The sequence below is a fragment of the Polypterus senegalus genome, chromosome 9, assembly GCF_016835505.1.
Source record: "Polypterus senegalus isolate Bchr_013 chromosome 9, ASM1683550v1, whole genome shotgun sequence".
NCBI classification, from domain to species: domain Eukaryota; kingdom Metazoa; phylum Chordata; class Cladistia; order Polypteriformes; family Polypteridae; genus Polypterus; species Polypterus senegalus.
Window position 1 is genome coordinate 62,175,834 of NC_053162.1, and position 26,152 is coordinate 62,201,985.

The 26,152-nt window shown below is 36.1% G+C and overlaps 1 protein-coding gene across 1 annotated transcript in view; it reads left to right on the forward strand.

Annotated features, from left to right (window-relative positions):
* LOC120534948 (ninjurin-2-like) overlaps positions 1–25,682 on the forward strand; it is a 119,779-nt gene extending 94,097 nt beyond the window's left edge. Inside the window, exons 3-4 of the mRNA XM_039762457.1 lie at positions 19,933–20,033; positions 25,442–25,682. Coding sequence (XP_039618391.1) covers positions 19,933–20,033; positions 25,442–25,586 — 246 coding nt within the window. The 3' untranslated portion in view covers positions 25,587–25,682. The remainder of the gene's footprint in view (positions 1–19,932; positions 20,034–25,441) is intronic.
* The last annotated feature ends 470 nt before the right edge of the window (positions 25,683–26,152 follow it).

The following is a 26,152-nucleotide window of genomic DNA, read 5'->3' on the forward strand; positions in this document are numbered from 1 at the left end:
GTTGGTGCGAAATTTACCCCTAACAAGTTTCCAACTGTGTCCCCACGTTCTTGTTGAACTCATTTTAATTTAACCATCTTGATCCACTGTACTAATTCCCTTCATACTTTTAAACACTTGAATCATGTCTCTTCTTAATCTTCTTTTGATGAAACTGAAAAGGCTCAGCTCTTTTAATCTTTCCTGTACACTCTTCCCCTGTAGTCCTGGAATCAGCTTAGTCATTCTTCTTTGGAATTTTTCAAATGCTTCCATTTCTTTTTTGTAGCCTTGAAACCAAAGCTGTACACAGTACACCAGATAAGGCCTTAGCAGTGCGTTATAAGGCTTCCACTGCTCCTTGACTGTCTCCACACTTAAAAGCTTATCCCAGTTTTTCCCCTTTAGACTTTGCCGCTTCATTTCAAAATTTGCCCTATTAAAGTTAAACTTTAACTTTTAGCTTTTGCATCTGCAATCCACCAAAAAACAGAATTGTAATAAATTATGGTCGCTTGACCCTAACAGTTCAATCACATCTACACCGTCAATTCCACGGCCAAAAGCTCCTGCCCTTGTACTCCACTATTTGCAAGGTTAACCCAGTACATGTTTCTGTAGTTAAAGTCCCCCATGTAAACCTGCTATTTTAATATTTCTAAAAAGATTGAAATTGTTGTTTGCATTGGGGGGAGGGTTTTAGAATACTCCTAAAATAATTTCTCTTGTCCTAATGCTTTCCAGACAAATACAGATGTCCTCAGTAAGATGTGGTTCACTGTCCAACTGAAGAATAAATGCATTTAAATTATGTTTTACATAACAGCAACCACCCCCCACCCCTTTTCTGTTCTGTCTATCCTTCCTAAAATGTTTACCCATCTATGTTATATTTATCCCTGTCTTTGTTATTCACCAAAAAATCAACAAATAGTATCGCAAATGTTGTAAGTTGCCTTAGATAAAGATGTCAGAGAAATAAGTAAATGCATATGATATTCATTCATTTTTTTCAGGATTTTTTCCCCATGGTTTTTGATTTCCTGTTAATTACTGAAATTTTCTGTGTGTGTGTCCTTTGGCCAATGACTCGCATCTAAACAATGCTGCTAGCATTTATTACCTCATTGCATCAAATCCTTCATCTCCTTTTGCTTCCAAGGGCTCAGCCTGCTGGCATCAGAACCAAGGAGGTGAAGAAATGGCAGTGGCTAATGACATGATAATGCTAAGTCATGAGAAACAGCATAAATTTGAAAGGAAAATGATGCACACGAAAATGTTCATCATGTAAGACTGGATTCTGATAGGTAGTATTTATAACTGCATTTGACTCTCATTACATCAAACTGTACTAACATAAAAGAAACATTGACAAATTCAAGAGAACAGTTTAGCATTCTTGACTAATAACACAAACTTTACAAATAATATGTACTATAATATTTGTAAAAGTGTTTTAGAAACATTTAAGTATGGCAAGTTAAGGTCATGTCACAAATAAATGACCTTTCCAGTGATTTTAGGTTGTAGCCTTCATTTACATAATCTTGGCTAGTCAGAGGCAGTCAGTAGCACAATCCCGTGACTTTCAGTTACCTAATGTGGCTTTCTCCAACTTGTCCATGACTCTCTCTGATAAAAACAAACACATTTGATTTTGTCTTTAGTCAATGGGATGCACCCTGTGCGAATGGGAGCTGACAACCAATGAATATTCATCCACAAGTAAACATATAACGCAGCGATGATGAATAAGGTCCACAGGTGTTTTGGACCTTCCAAACAGAAAAGGGACTCATCTGCCTGATGCCTTGTGCTTTACTTACCATGATATAATGGAAAAATGTAAAATGAGATGGGATTGCGACTGAACCTGCCATACATATTAGCCCTTTGCACTGCATGGACTCCATCACGCAACATGTTATTGACTGTCAAGAAAAAATGACAAGCACAAGTGTGCTGTTAAGTTGACTCAGTCCCTAAATTTGACATACCCAACGAATGCCAGTTGTTTATACTGACAACTGCTGATCTGGTGTTGAGATCAGCTGGCAGTCGGCAAGTCTGATATATTCTCCAAAAAGAGGTTGTGTCATGTGACCTTGGCCTTACAATAAGACTTAATGTACTGGAGAGATAAATGCAATAGCCATTACATGAAGATGGAAATAAACTTAACGTTTTTAGATGTAATATTTATTTTGAATTTATAATGTATTAACATTGCATTTAAATCAATACAAAATATTTGTAGTAGTTTCAGAAATACTCTCAGACTGCCTTCTGCCTCTTTTTCCCAAAAAAAATATAATAAATGAGATGACCTTCAAAATAGCATAATTATAATTTATTATTGTTTTTTTAATAGCTCGTTTACTGAACAATGTAAAAAACAACTTAAAAATGAAACATTTCTGGCATTTCTAATTTACAAAGCTGCATTCAGTGAGAAGCTAGTTTTTTCTTGCAGTAACTTCTGTCATCAGATTTGCCTGCTCTGACTGGCAAAACGTCTTCACTCTTTTACCATTAGTTGCCACATTGCACTCATTATCTGAACTTTGGACTTCCAAGATACTAAGCAGGAACTCTCTTCTGCTTTAATTTGTGTAAATTAAATCCGTATTTAGTAAAAAAAATAAAAAGTTACAAACAGATTGTTGTATACTATATTCAGATACTCTTGTTAGTATTCCTTTGTCTCGTTAATGGTAAGCTTTAAAGAATCTTCCAGATAACATCTAATTCTCAACTCCTGTTAATGGTTGCTTGCTGTAACTTTACAAAGTTAATGTAATTGAAATGTGGAGAAGACATTTTTATGCCTTCTTCGTGTATAATAGGTTACAATAAGGGTACAATAAGGTATTACATTACTGCTTTGTTATTAATGTTATAATCATTATGAAAATCATTTACTTTTTGCTTTCATTGCCACCTTCCACTTATAAAGTAAATGTTCCTTAGGTAAGATAAGTCACAGACAAGCATAACAAGACGTATTGTGTATTATTACAGTCTGTGATCCATACTCACTTGGGGATGGTGCCATCTATGCAGATTTCTCAACACTGGCAATTTGAGGCTCTTCTGGGATTCACTTAGGCTGGGAGGGGCAAATGTAGCAAGGGGAGTGCTTGTTTTGAAAAGAAGATGTTTAAAGCCCAATGGATCACAAGGGAGGAGGATTCTTCTGGATGTTCATTTGGCTAAAATGGCTGAACTCTACACTGTAATCCAACAACTCAGAGTGAGGACATACAAATAAGAGTGGCCAATATAAAATTAACTAATAGTCCACTACACATACCTATTGTCTGTTAGATGAAAACCAGGACTTTAGGTGAGGTTTTAACAATTTTTTTTTAAATCAAATTCAAAATTATATTTATCCTTATATACATCATATATATATATATATATATATATATATATATATATATATATATATATATATATATATATATATATATATATATATATATATGATGGCTAAATACAGGGTGGGGCATAAAGATTTCAAACATTTTGAAGGGGTATAAAAAAAATGAACGAAGCCATCTAAAAAATTGTATATATTACTGAAATGTACATAAAAAACAGTTTTGTTTTAATGGGTTTTAAAAATCATATCAGACAAGTGGCAACCGTCATTGGCAATACATGAAGAAGCTCTGCATCACTATCCGGGTCACCTCAAGCGGAATGGCGTTGAGTTTCTGTCTGATCCTTCCCGTCAAATCCTCAAGAGGTCGAGGACAATGTTTGAAAACATTTTCCTTTAGGTATCCCCAAAGGAAAAAGTCACAAGGGCTTAAATCTGGCCACCCCCCATCTCCCCTTAAAGAGATCAAATGTCCAGGGAACATTTCCCTCAATGCTCTGAGCGAACATCGTGCTGTGTGAGCTGTGGCCCCATCCTGTTGAAACCACACATGTTCTGTCCTAGGTCTGTACAGGTGATTTTCTTTTCAGTGTGGATCCAGTTGCCTGAAGGTTAGGAATCCATAGCAAAATCATTTTCCGATCAGTTACAGATGCATTTCGACTGAGTGCGAAGCATGTACAGAACGCACTCTGCGTCACTATCACAGAATGGTTGTTCTCATAATACTCTTGAACAATAAAGCCCCGATGTTCACCGGGCCAACTCATGATAGGCACTGAAAACAGTAGAACCTCACCTATCAAAGGAGACCTATCCCACCTCTCCACCCCCACTAGAGCGAAATGTTGGAGATGTTTATGCCCCACCCTGTATAATCAAAATGATATTTTGCACTATTCAGGTATCAGATATAATTTTCTTAAGCAAACACTGGACACAAAGCAGGAACAACAGCTGCATAGGATGCCAGTCCATCACACATACACATTCACAGCAGGGCCGATTTTAGTAACACCTATCCAGCTAACTAGGAAATCTTTGGTCTGTGGGTGGAAACTGGAGCACCTGGAGGAAATCCACACAGACATAGGGAGAACATGCAAATTCCATGCACGGAGCACCCAGGTTGCAAACTCCAGTTTCCTTATTGTGAAACAGCAGTGCTACAACTGCACCACTGTGCCACCCTAAGATATGAAATGTATCATTACCTGATTTATGTAAGGTTACATATTTAATGATCACAATTTCAATGATGGATTATTCAGTTATGCAATTTTTATTTTTATAAAATCACTTGTACTGTTAAATTATGTTAATGTGCATGATCTCTTATAGCCCAGAAAAGTGGAAGACATTCTGTAATATTTTTAAATATATGCATTTAAACTATCCTGGGAGCAATGGGACAAGACACAGTCAAGTGTGGGCGTCTCCTGGAGATCACCATATATCAGCAGCAGTGCTACTAACAATAAACCAACAGTAACAGAAAATTAGCAGTGGAATTTCCTGGCTTGTTTCAAGGCTCAGAGACTTCAATGCTTGATGCAGGCTAGTGTAGCTTCAGCAGTTACAGGTCCAAAACGAACGATCACCATTTCTAGTTGTCGTGCTGGTTATATAGAGTCTGGACCAGAAGGCGTGGGGATTCCGGGAGTACTGGATGATGTGTCATTGGTCTTCAGAATTCTCCTCCTCCAGATGCAAGAGAAAGAGAAGTTAAAGCATATGCTTCACTCTAACCCATCCCTATAACAGTTTCTAGTTTGAAGCCATTGACACATTCCCTCAATGCACATGATTGACACCACAGTATTCATTTAAAAATGTATTAACAAATACAAATTATACAGTTGGGGTTACTAACAGACTGTATAACAAGAATAATCCAGAGACATTGGGAAGGTTTGGGGTAGCCATCCGTATAATAGTTCCCGGCTGCAAAATCTGTCAAAAAACAAAGACATGTTCACACAATGGAGTCCAAAACAGAACTGAGTATCATCTTAAGATGGCAGCTTTTAAATTCTCGTAGGGGGAGTGATGTCATCAGAACTGGAACCGGAAGTGACGCCATTCACTGCTCCGGAACAGGGCGGGATTTCCCGAGAATGGTCTGTAAGGAAATAAGAGAGAGAATTCGCGCACTTCACCACGCCTTTGGTTCAACGTGGAACTACATTTATTCAGGCCCTTTGGTTGTCCCCTAATCATGCGTGTGTGACAACTGATGAATAAATATAGTGTTGCCTCAGATTACCTTTTGTACAAGCAGTGATAAAATAAACCTCTAACAAGCCACTGATAGCTACTTTAAAAGAAGCTACAGCAGCCAAGAAAGACTCAGCTGAGACTCTGTGGAACAAAAAGATTTTAAATCAGTTTAAAATTTTAAGTAGAATGCATTGATCATTCAGACAGATAAATACATGCATTTATCATATATAGTTTATAGTTTAATTAAACATTCAGAATACAGAAAAAGACAAGCTTGAGGTTAACATAACATAAGGCATAGGCACTAATGCTAAGGAATTTGTTGGCAACTGAAATGAAAAAATGAGCCTGGTACCGTACATTAAAAGAACAATTAATACATTTTATTTCTTTGATATCAAAATTTTCCCCTAATTAAGAGCTATTTTTAAACACGTTGTGTAACCTGCATGATTCATTTAGGAACATTTAGACAATAACTGAACCTTGCCAACTTAATAATTGCCATTAATCAACAAAAAAGGAATCACATAATCATCCCAGCTAACTGCAAGGTATCATTTGCATATCAAGGATTTTAAAAATATGCATGAGAAAAACAGTAATAAATGCAAACATTCATTTAAATTTACTTTAGTCATCATTATTTAAATTATACAGTGTCATGTTAACTTGTCTTAAACTAATAAACAAAGAAAAGCTTACTACTAATCAATATCAAACACATTTTTGAACAAATGGTAAAATGCTTTCAGTTCTATTATGTGGAAAACAATCTAGTTTATTATAATACAATCACTAAATCAATATCTTTATTTAATAGAGTGCTATGAACTGTATTCTATTTAACAGGGCAAACTGAACTAATGCAACAATTTAATGAAAATGCAAATATTTAAATATAAATTTTTAAAAAGTCAATAACCAACAGAAAGCCTTGTTTCAGGTAAGTATTCATTAAAACATAATTATGATAAATATTATGTATTGTGCAATTAGAAATCGGCTCTTCTACAAATAAATAATTGCATAAAAGTGGTATAACACTTCTAGCTTATCACACAGTGTGAAAACAAACCGTAGAAAATTAAAAGGGCTTTGATTAATGAGCAAATAAAAAAGAAAAAGTGGCCCTAGCAGTGCTGACATACACATATCAAGAGTAGTTATTGTAGCGTGTGTTGTGGTGACAGTTCATGCATGAAATGACCTTATTTACTTAGGGAAGTCTTCTTCACTGAGCTAAAGAAATTCTGCACAGCAAAAATAATTAAAAAAAAAAAAACAGTAGCATAGGCCACCTTCTCATATGAAAAGAAGATAAAACAATCCACTGTGAGTGGACATTTAATGAAATGTTTTTCCTGTAATGGTTTTGTTTTATTTTTATGTTATAGGATTGCTACTGAAACACAAAGCAAACACCTTCAAGGGAAACATAAGTCAATCTGACAGAAATTACAATAAGGTAAAACCCCAAGTTTGGCACCCCTACCCCCACCACTCCGCCACCACATGAGACAACCCAATCCAACTCTCATACATTAAAAATTGATAGCAACAAGAAAAAAATACAATCTGTAGTAGTTTTATCTTATCACTAATTATGCTACATCTAAGACAGGTTGAAATCTAGAAAATCAACGTTGACTTCAGTGTTAATATTTGCAATGCACCATCTACTGGAATGTGTTTTGCAATGCATGTAATAATAAAATGCATTGCATTTGTCATTTTAACAGGTGGCACATCACAAACATTTGCAGTAATAAAATACATTACTAAAAATGTTTGTGATGTGCCATCTGTTGAAAATATCAAATGCAACACATGTTTCTGTGATATGCCATTTGGTATGGAATTCATAAAAGCAGTGTTAATGTTTGAGATGTTTGGAATGACAGATGCAATGCATTGTATAACTAAAGATGTTTGTGATGTGCCATCTTTTGGAATCACAAAGACATATCAACCAGACAGACACTTACCCTTTTATTATGAAGTGTAAGGGCAGACTGCAAGAAAATAGATAATAATTCTTAATTTCTTATACAAGTATGTATTTTTTATTTGTCTTGAAATTTGGGAAATCTGACTTTTCTGTTTAAAATTCAAAATAGTTTGTGATAGTTTTATATTTTGAAGGTTTAATTTCCAAACTTTAGTTTCATATATTAGATTGAATTTTATTTCTTTGAGAAGGTTTTTCATTCTTTTTTGCTTTATTTTTAACTGTGTCACATCCGCATGTTGAAAATCGCTTAAAACAGGGAACGAGTTTGCCCCCACCTGATTGCTAGGGACCGCCCACCTGATACAAGCTGATAAATTATGATGCAGTGGTGTCAGCTGCTTAGTCTGAGATAGAGATTCAACCAGTGAAGTGGTGCTTGTTTAGTATTTTGACATTCTTGATTATCTGTTTTTATTTTAGTGTTTAGGTTCTGCTTATAGTACAGTATTTTCTTAGTGAAGACTTGTGCAGTTCTGTTTTGACTAAGACTACAGTCTAACTCTCTAGTTAGAAATATCTAGCTTTTGTACTATGAAAAGTTTCTTTTGTTTTGGAGTCTTTTTTTAAGCAAATACACAGGTCAAGTACATAAAACATCATGTAATGGAAAAAACTTGCGATGGTTGGTTTTGGAAAGAAGATGGGTCTTGGGCATACGTGGTGTGGGTTTTTTGTTAGTGCAATTACAGCAACTCTAACCATAACATAAGTAACCTATTAAGCACATTTTAACAACCTGTGACAAACTCTGAAAGATCCTGGAGAAACTAAAGATGAGTTAGAAGAGGTCAGCAAATGGATTTAAGACCTAACAACTAGTTTAACAAACTGAGTGAATTATGTAATTAGCGTTACAAAGCAAGAGCCCTCTAGAGGGTAAATTATGCCCAAGAGCCTAAGATATCTCGTCCGTCACGCTTTTCAACTAATCAGAGAAAGTATAGAAAGTGTTTAAATCAGTGCTGTTTACTTGTTGACCTTCAGCCATGCATGTGTATTGCAGACAGAGCTAAAATATCATACGTAATTTCATTGTTTCATGATAAACCCGTGGAACTGGTGTCATCCTGTTATGATGCAGGTTACCTGCAAATTGCAATTTGTTAGGTGTCTCCGTGAAACACAAAGGTGTGATATAGCAACTAATAAATAGTCTTTTACACTTCAAGCAGAGAATTTAGATATTAATGAATATGTGACAATTTTCCAGACTATAATGGCTGATGTGGGTTGGGAACAATGCATGCACGTGTCGCTATTCTAGAATGTTCTGCCAACTGGAAATAAAAGACAAGCTCAATAACATAAAAGTGGAAAAGACTTTGGAAACTTGGTGTTTGTTCTAAGGAAAGGAAGGTAAAACAAAAATAGTAAGGAACTCTTTTTTCAAAGATTTCAATAAAAGACGGTTACTAGGAAAAAAAATGGAACTAGAAGATGAATCAGAGATGCATTGCAGAGCACCTGTGATTTAACTGTAGCAAATAAGGAAACCACATAATCCAAAAAGTTCAGGATACTAAAATGTTCACCCTATTTTAAGGATGGTAGCATCAGCCCAAGAATTGCAAACTCTATCAAAGAATTCACTTGTTCTGTGCGAAGCCCTGAGTATCCGCAGTCATGGGCTTGTCCCATTTTCCCAGGAAATTGATATTCATTACTGAGATGGTCTAAGCCAATAAAAATACAAACAGCAAGTTATGGTGCAAAGTTCTTTTCATTACAAGGAAACAGTGCCCGAAGTGTGGTGCGGATCAATAAAGTCTTCAATAAATACACTATGAAAACTGTGAAGAAGTTAAAAATCCAGTAAATAAGTTGTTAAAACAAAGGATAAAATCAGAGACAGCATCAGCCTTTTATCTCATTCCACAGTGTTTCCCTCTCTCTTTCATCTAATTCTTCTAACTCATTACTCAGGAACCCTCAGCAAAGCTGAGACACTGGCGAATGTGATCCACATACGACTCCCATTTCAGTCACCTATTATCGGCATTCGCCTCGATGTTCTAAGCCTGAGCCCTTATCCTTCTTTCTCCATCATCATCTGCAGGTTCCCTGGGCCCCTTCTTCACTACTACTTCCACCATCAAAAGATGAACAATCCTTTATGCCCCTGGTGGGAGTCTCACTTTGCTCCTCCGTGAGGTTTCTCCAACCACTTTGCCTCCTTACATTAACATGGGCTCCATCCCGATTCTTTTCTGTCCTTTTACACCAGTCTTTCTTTCTTGATTCCTTTCTCTTTCCTTGTTCTTCTCAAACCAACTCCCTTTCTGTCCTAATCAGACCACGTTTACCCTTGTGGGTGCAAGCGCTTTCGCAAACAACCCATGGAGTATTAATGACGAATGACTGTGCTGGTCCTGTGGTGTAGCGTGGGTGTCAACCGCCCAGAGCGGAGGAAAATTTGCCGCCCCCTTATTTAGGTATTTCAATTTAAAAGATTAAAATATACAGTAATTCTTTGCCGCCCCCTAAAAGTGCCGCCCGGGACGGCCTGCCCCTGCCGTCCCCACAACGCTACGCCACTGCTGGTCACTCTTGCACATGAAGGAGCAATCGGCTAGTTCCCCAGTAAACAATTTTTGGCTGCAAGCTTTCCGCCAGTATGCACCACGTCCATAAAGTCTGACCATGACTTTTTGAAAACCTTGCACTGATACAGACCCCTGACATGCTGCATCACATTTTGTCAGTACTGTTAGATCGTTTGATTATACAGACCCCTGTTGACACAGGCAGTGCCAAGAATTTTATCAGGTCCGATATTTAACTAAGAAATTATGTCTTCCAGTTCTACCTTCAAATCATAAGCCAAAAATTTTATCTGAGAATGAAATTTTATTTATTACATAAAGGGATCACCGAAAAGACAAATTCAAAGGAATTTGACCTCTACATCGTGAGTTTATCACATTTTTTGTTATACCCAGGATTTTTCCATGTGTAATTTTAGGTGTCCTGTGGTTAAAAAAACATAATAAGTTTGTCTTTTGTTTTGGAGTTAATTGTCAAGAGAAAAAGATACCTTTTGTTTTGTTTGTGAAGGAAACACACATCTCCCGATCAGCTTCTTAAAACATTGTGGCATCGAAAAACCTGGGGTGGCAGATTTGGAAAGAAGACAAATGGTTATTTTAGGAAAGAAGCCGGTTTGGAAAATAATGCAAGAAGTACGCGTTCATGGTTTGTGTTTTCAGTAAACGTTGTGTTTTTAATGACTGGCAAAACAATTTGCCATATTTCCACATTTGAATATAGTGAAGTGTGAAAGAGCACCGATCCATCCATTATCCAACCTGCTATATCCTAACTACAGGGTCAAGGGGGTCTGCTGGAGCCAATCCCAGCCAACACAGGGCGCAAGGCAAGAAACAAACCCCGAGCAGTGCGCCAGCCCACCGTAGAGCTGAAAGAGCATTGTGTAATTATATAATCTTATTTCAATTGTTAAAATAAAAAAATGTTACATGTTTTTAAGAAATGCTATCCATGGTATTTACAAATTACAGTCTTATTGATTTGTTAATGTTATCTGATATTTCCTGGAAAAACTATATTTTTAATAGAGAATACACCAAAGACTTTTTGGCATGGTGTTTTATTATGCTTTTTTATGCTTATAATAACATTTTTCCTCTTCATATTCTTTCACCCAAGATGGACTTACATAAATGTCAAATTTCAAGAATTCAATTCAATTAAACTAGAACTCTTAATTAATTAAAATAAATTTACTACACTTGTGTTATGTTCATGCACACGTATGTATTTAAATTACTAAACTGCAAATAGTAATAGAGAATTACATTAAATTTATATTACTTACAAACCAATTATTTTACAATCGATTTAATCTCTTTAAAAGATGTCCAGAATGTAGCTCTTTTTAATAAAAAACACAACATATGTTTTAGATAGATGGCACCATGGCACAGTAGTAGTGCTGTTGCCTCGCAGTAAGCAGACCAGAGTTTGCATCCCAGGTCCTCCACACACAGAGTTTGCATTTTCTCCTCAGTTTCCTCCCACTGTCCAAAGACATGCACGTTTGGTAAACTAGTGATTCTAAACTGGACCAGGGGGATGCATTTGCCCTGTGATGGACTGGCGCCCGGTTCAGGGTTGGCTCCTGCCTTGCGCGCTGTGCTAGCTGGGATAAGCTTTAGCCACCTGCGATCCTAGTCTGGATTAAGAGGATTAGAAAAGATGTTACATTTTTCAAATTGGGTTATTCAAGAAAACATTGTAATTACATTGTATTAAGTTACTCAGAACACCTCTCCAGTCTGTATTTATTCTAAAAAGTAACATCACTGAAAAAAACAGAAAAGTATATTGATATTAGATAATATATTGTCTAATGCAAACAACATAAATGCTGTTTAATTATTTTTTGGCAACTGGGAAATCCACAGTCAATACATGTCACATCATGCTCAGGTTACTTTTATGGTTTTAAACATTTCTTTTTAGTATTTTGTTTTTTTAATAATTTTTTTTCACATTTTTTTTTGTGATGTGGTGCTCTGGTTCCCTTCCACAGTCCTAAGCCATGCAGGTTAGATGGATTGGTGGTGCTAAATTGTACCGTGTGTGTGTGTGTTCACCCGGTGATGTACTAGTGCCCTGGTTTGGAATTATGTCTGCCTTGTGCCCTGTGCTTGCTGATATACTGTGGGCTTTAGCTTCCCCATGACTCTGCCCAGGATAAAAGTGGGTTTGGAAGATTAATAGATATGTGGATGGGTATGTTGGATATTATGTTGCCATCATATTGTTTTTATGATTTTTGTTTTCTTTGGAATAAAACTCTGCAATAGTTTCAACTGTATTGCACTTCACACCATATACTTTATATGGATTTTAACATTACTAAGACAGTTTAGAAGTCTAAGATAATATAATAGATTTTCGCTTACAGCTTCCATGTTGTTTATAGTTAGAATTCTCTTTGCAGGTCATGTGGCATAAGTGGAACTTTGACTTTGTTCTTTATCACCTATTTATGATAGTAGAGTACAACTCCCAGTAATTCTACCCTTTGTGATAAATGTAAAGCAAACTTCAGTTATAAAAACTGCTAGCTGCTATAGCAGTTCAGTGAAAGACCAAATGCACAATTTGTGACACTGTTGTGTTTGATTATTATCCTATTATAGCTCTATCTTCTTAAATTTTATGAAGTGATAAAACAAGGGTGGTTTATTTGCTTTATCTCTCAGGTAATAAAAGAAATGCTGTATTACAGCGTCAGAATCACCTCTGTCTGGATGCTTTTTGCTGTCAGTAGGCATCTTATGATAACTTTGGGATTTTTTTGCATACTTTCAGAATCGTTTTACTTTTAACCTTTTTAGTCATACTTTTAATCTCTAACCAGTCTCTGTCTATTCATGCTTTGTCTTTGCCTATATCTGTTCTCACGCATATGTATTCTTAGCTATGGCTCATTTGGATTTTCCTAAAATGTATTCTTATACCTTTTTTATTCCTTTGGTTTGGTAATATTGTATTTTGTTGCTAGAAAATGCTTTGAGATAATCCTCACTATGAAAAATAAAGACTGACTGATGGGCTATTATGAGCACCCACTTTAGTATGTATATTTCTGCTCCTCCTCCTTATAAGCAGTATTTCCCAGAAAGCCAAAGGTACTTTACTTCTGATTATGAAGCAATTTATAGTGACTACCCACAACAGAATAATCACCCATCACTGCTGTTTTTTATAATGCATATCAAAGTTAGGTGATAAACAATGTTCACTTTTTCTCTGAATCTTCATTATTTTTATAAATGAATTCAGCATTCCATCGTCTGGGTCATATGCATGTCATTTCCTTCACCTACGTGGCACTGACACATTAACAATGTAGCTCATCTTCATTCTTGGGGGATACAGCTCATTCTCATTTCTTTCTGCCAATCACAGAGACAAAGAGCACACAGGTTGGATTATAAATTCTTGTTTACTTCTGCAGCATGCTGGAGGGTACAGATCTGAATCAGACTTCAACTGGAAAATTACTTCATTGAGTTCTTATTCATTTCATTCAACCTTGCAGACAGTTCATCTTCAACCATGCATAAATGAGACTTCCAGAATGGGGCTGTTTGACAGCCCATATGTAACCTTTTCCTAAACCAATATATTGGCACATATGTAGAACATTCCTTAAATGTGATCATATATAGAGAGAGAACATGAATTGTAATACGTATAAGTGTGGAAAGACAACAGGTACAGTATTATATGCAGTATAAACTATGCAGTATAAGCCTTGGTGTTTTAGTTATGTTTAGTCTTAATTTATTAAAAAAGAATAGGAAAAAAAATTATATGTGTTTCTAAAATTCTGTCATATCGCAATAGTGCTATATATTTTTTTTGCTTTCAGCCACTGTTGTTTAAAATCATCTGCCTTTTTTTACTCCTAAGCAATAGCTGGAGCCTAATTCCAGGCTTACACTGTGCAATTTTGGCACGATTTTAAACCCAAACATTCTGTTGTCCACTCTAAATTTAGCTTCATTGGCCATTGCATTACATGCAGTATGAGAGGGATTGCAATGTCTGATTGCATCTTAAGATTGGGCTGGCATATGATGGGAAGAATTTCTGTCATGTCAGGTTGAGTGCCTTTTAACTTGAGCTGTCTCATGACCTGATTTTCTGATGTCACTATCAAATTTTCCAAAATTCCTTGTACAGCAACTGCAATACATTGAGTTTTGTCATTGTCATGCTCATTTTCACCGTTTTGTTTTCAAAAAGTTAGCCATCATATAACAACACACATACAGTACACCTAACTGGCCAATGACAAAAGTATCTTAAGAAACGTTTACTGGAAGAACTCTAAATAAACTCCGACATTCCAAAGAAATGCGGTTTGGATTAATTTAAGATAAAAAAACAGACCCACTGGGATCAAGTGGGGCAATGTGGGTGAATCTAAGTTACTAAGGATTGGTTTTGCATTTCATGGAGCAATGCTTACAGTATGGCAAATGATCTTGTTGGGTTAAGAGAATGGCTGAATGGATGGAAGGGTGGATGGATGGGTGTTTATAGCAATTCTGACATATTTTCCAAAAAATAAGAAATCAGAATTCTAGACTGACATTTTTTGCCCACTTTCTCTACCTGTACTTTCCAATTCTGTATCTCAGTACTTGGAGCCTCTTTCAGTAACAATGGGTGCAAGGCAGGAAGTAGCCTTACTTGGAGTACCAGTCTATCACTAAGTATACTTAAACCAATGTCACATTATGCCACCTCTAGTTGTGGACTATGTCAGATTTGCTGACTGCTGTTTGTCATCACATCGCCAGCCCATGTCAATTTAAATTAACCGAAATCACAGGGCACGTCTATTTTACTCTTTAAGTATCAAACTACTAACGCATTCCTTCTCTCCCCTTTTTGTGACAGCAAATAGCACACTTCCTACTGCTGTACAAAGGCTTAACAGGTACAATGTGTTCAAACACAATCTCCACCCTTTTTACTGTTTAATATGTAAAACATGCAACATCAGACAGAGAAGCTTCAATTGTCTTTGTGAAGTACAAAACTTCTGTGTTCCTCTTTCTATGCATTGCAATTCCAGATGAGCATTCTTTGGTTCTCAGCTCTAATGCACACAAAGTCTGCACCTACAACTAAAGACGATCATTCTGATTTTAATTTTATCATATTGAGTCATAGATTAGCTGAAGTAAGTTGGTGGAGTGGGTCAAATAAGGCAATTGTCTCTGACAAGCTAAGATTACGTAAATGAAGGCTGCGACTTAAAAATTGTTAGAAAAGTCATGTAGTGTTACACAGCCTTTACACAAATCTAAATTTCACTCAGAGACTGCCAATTTACATTCACCACCTAATATTTACATTCCCCAGTGTTGCACATTATTAAAATAATTAATCTCATTTGGAGATTTTCTTTTTATTTATTGACTCAAATACAGAATAACAATAGAAAATGAAAGACAAAATACCACCATAAAGGTAAACCCACCAAACCCTATCCAAAATTGGACCAAGGGCCACAAAGTATACAGTAGGAATAATCAGCTCAACAGAAGAAAAGAAGGGGAAAGGAAACACAATCTCATTGCACCAGTAGAAAGAAAAAAGCAGCAGTGAAGCAAAGAGTTATACAACTGAGGTGATACAGTCCAGTTTTCAATTGATTTTCTGGGTGCCCCATTGGTCTGTGATACACAAAGTTCAAGGTGAATTAAAGTGGAGAAGGAAGATCGCTAGTAACAATCTCAGGGGTATTGCAGTCAGAAGTAAGTAATAGTTTATCTGTCAGAGTACAGAAGCAGAATAGTTTACATTAGTGATGGGTTAAGATGAAAAACAAAGTAGTCTAAGAAAAGGAAGGTTTAAGATAATATTGGAACATAAACAAAAAAAGATTGATAGTGACCGTGACTGAAGATGTACAACACCATCACTATAGCAGTGACAGAATATATAGAGAAAGGTGCCAGGCATTCCAAATGGACATAGATGGCAGGCTGGATCAGAATTAGAACTTACCAGGTGGTAAGTAGGACAAAGCCTTTTGAGAATTTTAAACTGGGTAGTTAGAGATGAGAAGAGAAAGATCTTCAGACCAAAATGAAATAATGTAGAGGTTTTGAAGATGTTTTATAAAGTAACGAGCAGAAAGTGAAGTTGCGTTTTCTTTGGTAAAAGAATAAGATAGAGAATACAGCAGTTACATGGGTAGAGGAGTGGATAGGGAGATTCTCTCTATCCTTAGCACTGATATGGTGTTCAGGTAGTAGAAGTAAGTCATGCTAGGAAAATTGAAATGGATCTAAAGGAGTGTAATATTATGATTCCTGATCTATGAAACTGATCATAGAGCCAGTTAATCTCTGTGCACTGCCAAGTGAGAAATATATAAGGATGGTCATCTATAGAGGAGGGTTGTGGAAAATTCAAGTACAAGTGGACCATCTTCCAGATGGAGCAAGAAGCTTGTCCACCTCTTACCAGATCCTGATAGCATATTACAAAATATGTCTTAAGGGGAGCCAAGAGATTTTACACTTTTTGGAAGGTGAGTACTTTCAAGAGATTGAACAAGTAAAGGCAAATTCTGAAACGCTACGGAGATGAGTGGGAAAGATGTAGTCATGACCAAATAGGAAAGAGGATGAAAGCACCACAGTTCTAGCTGAAGAAATAACACCCCTGAACTGTCTATCATGACCAAGTGCTCAGTGCTTGTTAGATTCCTTATCATTCCACAAAAACCTGGAAAATGGTGACCTGACATCAGCTTGATATTTAGTGGGAGGAGGGAGCAGAATTATAGCATTCATAAAATGAGTACAAAGTACATTTGACAAAAGAGATACACGACTCAAAGAAGAGAGAAAGCATAGAAAAACAGTTAATAGAGTAACTAAATTAGAGAAGATATAGTAATTGCTGTAAGAGGTTGTGAATATCTGTGACTTAGACAGAAATATTGACTCCCAAAAATATGAGACTATTGCTCACTGTTTTGTAGTAGCAACAATGTTCACAACAAAAAAGTGCTTGACCGGAATCCAGCAGGTTCAAGAAGGACAGGAAGACTAATTCATACACTGCAAAATACAATAAAAAAAGAAGCAAGTCAACTTGTGGGGTGCAATGAAAAAACTGACCCAGAACAAATCAGAATGGAGAAAGATTTTGGAGGTCCTAATGCTCATTGTAGGAGAGGCAGGAATTAGTAATTGTATTATTGTACCCTGTGACAAAAAAAAGAGGTTGGAGGCTTGGTGACTAAGGTCATTAAGTGGAAAAAGGCTGAACATCCATCCACCCATCCAGTATACAACCCGCTATATCCTAACTACAGGGTCACGGGGGTCGGCTAGAGCCAATCCCAGCCAACACAGGGCGCAAGGCAGGCAACAAACCCAGGGCAGGGCGCCAACCCACTGCAGAAGACTGAACAAAGTCCAATTAATTTTGTAACCAGATAAGATTTCAAATGTTTTCAATAAATTCAAAATACAGGAGATATTAGATGGGAAATTATTTTAAAAAGATATTTTAAAATCGAAATTAAGAACAGTATTCTATCTATCTATCTATCTATCTATCTATCTATCTATCTATCTATCTATCTATCTATCTATCTATCTATCTATCTATCTATCTATCTAAGAAGTTGGGAGTTTTGGTTGAAAAGTATAAGTAGAAGTCAAATTAAAAAACACTGGAGAAGAGGACTGCCCTGCCTGGCTCCCTGACTAATGTGTAACAGACGTGAAGTATCAGAATTAGTTAGAAATACTTCAAAGCTCATTCTGTCCATTCCTTTTAGCTTTCGCTATACTAATCAAAATAAATATATGAAATAAGAAATTGATCCAGTTCTTGGATATCAGTTACAGCATGCTTGCCTCCTTCAACAAAGTCACATAATGACGCTGTGTGTTGATAAGATTCCCAGTCACATTACCAGTAATGGAAACTGTTGACACAAACAACATTTCTGTGGCTGTTAGATACAAATACAAAATATGTTGTGTACCTTGTATGTTACAATTGATTGTGCAATAGATGATGACGTGACATCATCGTGAAAAATAATAAAACACATCAAGAGAAAGTAAAACATGAGAATGTGATGAATTGCATCACATGATCCAAAAATGCACATTCGTTACACTACTGTTAAACAAGTATTTTGGGAATGGTAGACACACTCACCAATTTCATCTTTGCAAGAGCTTCCACGGTTTGTTTTTAAATTGTGGTGCCCAATCTGTTTCATGCTTTTTGGAAGAACCTTTGTTCAAAATAAGGTATATACAGTAACAAAATTTAATTGTACCTTATCATCAGGAGGCCAATAGACAGATGAAGACCTGTAAAAATATTTTAAAAATATCTTGCAATATCAATACATTTCAATTAAAATGGAAAGCAAGCCCATTGCTAAAGTCGCTTGGTATATCCACCCTTTTAAATGTGTATAGAACATTCCTTCATAATTAATCTCTCATCTGCTTCATCCATTACCAGTGTATTTTATATTTTGACTTACTTAAAAAATGTTCAAGACAAAGAGCGTGAGAGTGACAGACTGATAGTTCTATGAGAGATTACTGGTTTTGTCCTGGGAAACTGCAACCCATATACAGTACTTTTTATTATTTTAAAATAATTAAGCAGATTGTACCTGTCACTGATAAGCTGGCCCTTCCAGTTAATAATGAAATTCATTACACTTTCCGTGTGTCTCAATTAAAACCAATTTATTTAACTTACTATTCTTTGCCCTCCATGGCACCATCCCAGTTTATTATCAATGGAAAAACTGAACACAAAATATAGAAAATAAACTCTCATTGTTCTGGGTCCCATTGTTAAACATCTAGTGTCTTGGCAGAGTCCTGGGTCCCAGCCAAAGCACATTCAAAGCTGTTGCCTTAGGAGAGAGGCTCCTATGCTGCTGTACTCCCTTAGTCCAGATGACTGCTAGATCTGTGAAATTTCCATCACTGTATGCTAAACCTGAACTTGAACCTGGATGAAGCAGAAAAACTAAACAGATGGATGAATGTGATAATGAAAGCATAGCTAAACTATGACCCTTAAATGTCAATTTTAATCTAGCCACGACGTTTGTATTTTGAACTTTCGAGAGAAATTACTGAGGGAAACAAATTTTGCAAGCAGCATGTCACCTTTAGTTTAGTGACATGATACACATAATTCCTCGATCATTTAGACATAAAGCCTTCTGTTTCCTTCAGTAGCTGATATACATTATTCACACATAGATTATCAACCCATCCAGCTAATCGGACTGTTTCTCGGTGAATAAGCAATGCAGAGGGCTTATAGTATCTCTGTACACAGTATCTCTGTACACTTAACAAGGGTATGAGGACTTTACTTGAAGTATATTTTTGTATGTCCATATTCATAACAAAAGGCACATATACAGTATTGGAATAGATGAAGTGCAAATGCTTTAAATTTCCAAAGATTTTTGGTACGCCTGCAGTAAAAATTTGTGTGACACATATTAAAGTAAGCTAAAGTGTTTTTACAGTGTTGTGAAATTGCCTCTTAACCTAATGGGGTTCAAAAACATGAAAGCATTTTTGTTAAAATACATTTAGAATGGTGAGTAGTGGGATTCAAATTAGGACATTCATTTTTTTGCAGCCTAACAACAATGGAGGGATTCTGTACACAGTTGTTGATTCTAGCAAATAACCCTAAAAGCCAAATTTAAAAAGTGAATTAAATTTTTTCCAGTGTCACTTTTCTTTTTCTATTGCAGTGCATTTCAGTGAGCCTCCAGCTAATTGTAGCGGCTCTGTTGATCTACAAAGGGTCAAAAAACATTGAATATGACGATCCTGAAAGACGACTTAGTGACAGGTAGGCTGATTGTAAAGTATATTTATCATAATACCTTGCTAAAATGTTTATAATTGTCTGGAAAATAAATTTTAAAGATACATGAACACAATTCATACTTAATTATATGTACTCATATACATTGTCTGTATACTATACTTTCCTCCCACATGCCAAGTGTTTGTAGGTTAGACAGATTTTTTTAGTTTACTGTGTGGTTAAGTGTAGGTATATGATGAAGTGTGCCCTGTGATGGTTGTGGCCCCATGACCCTATATTGGAATAAGCACAATCAGCAAATGAATAACTATGCAGTACATACAAATATATTTTGTCATTAAATCTTTCTACCTATTTTTCCATTTCTAGCATATTAATATGTCTTATGAAATCTTTATCAGTAAACATTTTATGACTAAACAGGAAAAGGAAAATATTACTTTAAGCACAAATACTGCAAAGGTAGCAGTGCTGTGAGCTCATGCTACCATTCTCCATCGTGGGCTTCTGCTCATGGGCTGAAAGCCATATACTTGCTCAGGGTGTCAGCCCCTTGAGGGCATATTTAGTTGAAAGTTTTATGGAGAATGCAAACAAAATAATGTTGATTGTGATAGTGTGGTCACTTTGTGTTTCCATACTCAGTGGCTTGAATTTCTTTTCTTCTCTAGTGATTGCATCCTTGGCATTAAAACAGGGTGAACAACTTGAGGAGGTTGCAGTATGTGCAAGGGGTATATTCTGAAAACACTTACAGAGATGGTTATTATTTCAGTTGCTTCATTAACTCAAAAAGTTCAAAAAGTATTGCAAAAGATTTGGGAGTGAAATCAAATAGAGCAGATAAGACGAGAGCCCTCTTTACCAGAACAAGGACGACTCTTGCACAATTCAGGATAGTTGGAATCAAACTGAATGGGAGAGAATGAGTGGAAGATTGTAAAAGTGATCAGGTAATTTTTATAACAGGAGTTTCACAATTATAAATGATTGATATTACTTAACAGTGTTCATCATACATTATTGGATACTGCTTTTGTATTAATGTGTTTATGACATCTGTTATGTAGATTTTATTAAAAAAGAGAAATTTACAAGCAGCTTTCAATTTTTCCGTTTTTAAGGTACTTAATTTTACAATTTCCTCGAAAGGTTTTTTTGCATAGTACTTGCAATGAGTTAAGCAATATGGTGCCTGCTATCAATATAAATGTAAATGTGAGTTACAGTGCAGAAAGGCCAAGGGAGGTTTTTATCATGATAATATTATGTTCAGCATAAAAGGGTACAAATCAGCAGCTCAACCATAAATGAAGCCCAGCTTTGAAGATGTACAACATATTATCTAAAGTGAACCCACATTACAAAACTGAAAAATATCTTTGACTGGCAGTATTTTCTAGGCTTGAGATCTGCCTGCTTCAATTTCCCCTTACTTTGGAGTAAATCCAAATAATTAAATCCTGAGGACATGACAGGGAAGATCTATTAAGTACATGTACTTATATAAAACTGTCCATATTAAGGTAGGTAAGGCTCATCAAGACAAAGTAGATGTACCTTTTGTGAACAGCACTGTTATTTGGTATTTTGATAAAGAAAAACATTTCAGTGTAGTGATACATCATGCAAATATGCTGCAAAAATACAATGTTTTATTCATGTAGCCAGATACAATTTAGCCTTGGCTGTTTACTTGCTGGTGTTTTTTCTTAATAAGCAGTTGTGTGCAATAAAACTATTAACCATCCATCCATTTTTCTCAACCTGCCTTTTTCCATTACATAGACATGCAGTGGTGGTTTGCATCTCAACAGTGTTGGGTTTGAGGTACAAATCAACCGTGGACCAGATATCAGGGACAATCTTGCACACTAGCTAATTTATTATTGACAGCCCATTTTAACAAAATGTCTTCTACTGCTTAACCCTAAAGAAATGCTGGAAGAACAAGCAAAGTCCACACACTCCACAAGGTAGGTGAGAAATGAGAAGAGTCCCATCATAATGGAGCAATGACACTTGTTGTACCATTGTGCTTTCTCATTTATTGATATTTAACCATTAACTGTTTAACAGCACGGTGGCACAGTGACTAGTACTACAGCTTTAGTGATCCCGTGTTATACAATCAAAAGCCTTACCCACTCATTGTCTCTGTATAGTTTGCACGTTTTCCCCATGGCTGTGTGGGGTTTTCTCCAGGTCCTCCGGTTTTCCTTCCATATCCCCAAACATATGCATATTAGGCTGATTAGTGATTTGAAATTGGCTCTGTATGAGTGTGAATCTGAGCACTGCAATGTGTTTCTGCAATAGACTGGCATCATACTGTATTCAGCAGTGGTGCCTGCCCAATACCCAGTACTGCTGGGGTAGTCTCCTGCTCTGTAACACTGAATTTGGATTAAGATGTTCTGGGAATGTTATGTTGTCCACTGTTTTATGCCTTTGCTAAATAAAGATATCTATAGTTAAAAATTAAAATTGTATAAAGCGATAAGTTGTATGTACTGTATTAGGTGCATGTCAAAGTGGTTTATAAATTGTACATTAAAAGTGTGTAATAAATTTCATCTCTATACTCTTAAATATGCTAATTCTGTAGTATACACCATCCTAACAAGTTCCTTGTGCTGTGATTTTTTTTTACAACAAATTTCCTAAATTTACTTTTGAATGTGTGAGTGTATGTCCTGCAATGGACTGAGATCACCCTTCTCTTGCGCTCTATGCTGCCAGGATAGACTCTGACTCCTCACACAGTTGTAATGGATAACACAGATTCAGAACGTGGTGGGATGAATGGAAATTCACACAACCTGATCCATTTGTGTGCATATAAACAGTTATTGATTTTACTCTCCAGAGAGGTAAAAGCAAACAGGAGCATTTCAGGAGTGGAATGCTACAGTACACAGAACGGACAAAACACAAATGCTTGACTGACATAGAAATTCTATTAAAGTAATATTTTAAATTTGGGCTCCTTCAAAACTAAGACTGTTCATTTTAAAATCCAAGGCAGCAACACCTTATACATTTTCTCCTTTATTACACTTTTCTTACAATATAATTGCTCAGTAACTTTCATTGTTATTGTGTGTGTAACTACACATTTCTCATTCAAATTCTATTCCTGATTGTGCCAATATGAATACAGTTATTAATGTTATAAGCGTATAGTTAAACTGTAGTATAATGCAAAATATAATTAATATTAAGATTTACTTAACATATTATATAAAATGTAATGTTTTCAATTAATATATTTATACACGTTTTTAGTAATAATTAGTTAGTACAAAGAGGGCGGCATGGTGGCGCAGTGGATAGCGCTGCTGCCTCACAGTTAGGAAATCCGGGTTCGCTTCCCAGGTCCTCCCTGTGTTGAGTTTGCATGTTCTCCCCATGTCTGCGTGCATTTCCTCTGGGTACTCCAGTTTCCTCCCACGGTCCAAAGACCTGCAGGTCAGGTGCATTGCTGATCCTAAATTGTCCCTAGTGTGTGCTTGGTGTGTGTGTGTGTGTGTGTGTGGCCTGTGGTGGGCTGGCGCCCTACCTGGGGTTTGTTTCCTGCCTTGCGCCCTGGGATTGGCTCCAGCAGACCCCTGTGACCCTGTAGTTAGGATATAGCGGGTTGGATAATGGATGGATGGATAGTTAGTACAAAGATTTAGGGTGCCAAAATGGCAGACAACATTTGTAATGGAAGGAAAAAGGGAAAAACAGCAAAAAAGGCCAAAACACAAGAATGTATTGAATAATGACTGTTATTGTTCTATTCAGTTAAAGAAGCTCTGTCTCTACCAGACGTGGGTCTAAGATTAAGACCATCTCTGAGCTCTCACCAGGTTTTTGAAGTGCGTTCCAGAAGAAGCAGAGTATTGTGGGCTGGAAAGGAAGCAATGTTAATTGAAAAGACTCCTTAAGAACTATGGAGGAAAAGTGGGATTGATTTAACAACAGTGCCTCCTCTCTACTTGGGGTGCTATTGCTTACCTTGCAAGAGCCCTGAAGATGTTGCCTACTCGTACGTGCTTGACTGTATATAAAGTAAAAAAAATATATATTATATATTATAAATTATAAATACCAGTGTTCTTTATTTGTTCATTTTGTATTTCAGTCATCTGTTTATACCACATTAGTGTGTTGTCAGACAATGAGGAGTGCAGATATTTCTTCGTTACAGCTTAATGCATGCTGCTTTTGTAAAATAAACATTTTTTGATTGGCTTTTGATGTAGATTTGTTATATTGATACATGCATGCACACATTTCATCCATTCAGTATGCCAGTTAATGACAGAGCACACTAACACAGCCAGAGAACCACTTAAATGTCACCAGCTAACCATGTGATAAGGAAGTGGCAGGGAAACTGGACAACCTGGAGAAAAATGCAAGGAAACATGAGAGAACATACAAAGTGAATTTAGTGACCAGGTTGAAAAACTGAAAACAGTTCCCTTAAAGTGTGAGACAGCAGTGCTGACCACCGTGCCACCATACAACAAATTCATGGATACTTTTACGTTTCTTAAATTGAGGTAGAAATTAGAGTAATTTAAATGCAGTATACACATGTCAGCATGTGCAAAATATGGCGTAGAAATGAGTTCAACTTGACACTGGCTTCCTCCAACAGTCATTACAGATACAGTCAGGCTGATTTGTGGCTGTAATATGTCCCAGTGTGATGAGGTTAGACATATGTGTGATTGCACCCAGTGATGGACTGACTTCACATCCAGGGTGGCTTTCTACTTTACTTTCATTTCTGCTGTGATAGATTCTGGCAGTCCATGACATTGGAAAGAAAACAACAGGTTCAGAAAATTGATGAATGTAATTTTGCAGAGTAGTTGTTTTGAACAAATGATGTAAGCTGCTTTAAGAAAATTCTTCCTGTAAGTAAATGTCTTGTTTAGCTGTGCAAAGTTATGCACCAGACCTTCCAAGAGTTTATACTCACGGTGCTTGTAAGTAAAAGTGTGAATGTAGATTTTAATGTAAGTGGTTTAACAATTTTGTTGTTCAATGCTCACCTAGTTTAATATTACCCTTCTATTATTTAAAAAAATGGTAAATTGTCTTTTATATTAAAATACAATGTACAGTTTCTTAACTGGAACAATACCACTTAAAACCCTATCCATTTTCTTTATATTGCAATTCAGTAATACTGTATGGTGTACCTTTCATAAATATCATTATTTACTGAGTGACTTTGTTTTTGCATCCTGTGCTATCTGCATCTGCACTAGCTCTGGTGCTAATAGGCTTGTATGTGGGACAGGTTGATAAATAGCCTTGATTCCCTATAGATGAAATACACTTAGCTCAGCTCTGTCAGAAGGCTAAGATTGATAAGATGCAAAGCAGTGGCAGCCCATGACTTTGTCCTTTTTTTTTTTTTTTAACAGAGTTCACCTGCTGAATAACATTGTGACTGGGTTAATTCTGGTGATAACAGCAGTCAATGTGTTTATTACAGCTTTCTGGTTTTCTCCACACCAGACTACTTCCAACCAGTGCTTTGCAGTTGCATCCACAATGGCTGAAACTTAATGGCATTATATTTGCATGATTTTTCGACCACAGGAAATAATGCTCATTCATAACTGTGTGATCATGCTGGCAAGTTAGTAATCTCTTGTGAATATAGCCCAAAAATAAACAGATTTTTAATATAAGGATTGTTCCTCTTCTTTGTCTCTTGGGAAAGGTTACATTCAATAATTTTAAAACCATATTACATTATCATACAAAAACAAGCAGAAAAAAATAATTGAATAGTACAACTGGACACATTCTTTTGATATATTAAAATTAAAAAGATTCTTGTATTTGTGCCATGTTTATGAAGACAGATTAAACAACAAATCTTGCATCTGTTTTGCTATTTTGACATTCCGCAAATGTGCTTGCTTTCAACCATCTTACAAAGGAGCTCAAGCGGCAGATAATTTCCTTTTTTATCTGTTTATTATCTTCACATGAAGGTGTTTTTATTCTCAAGGATTTGAGAAAAATATCAAGACTTTAAAATGTAGGCAGAAAATTGTTATTTTTATGCTTTATATTCTCTTACTAATACTATAGCACAGCAGTGCCAGTAAAGGAAGACATCTGCA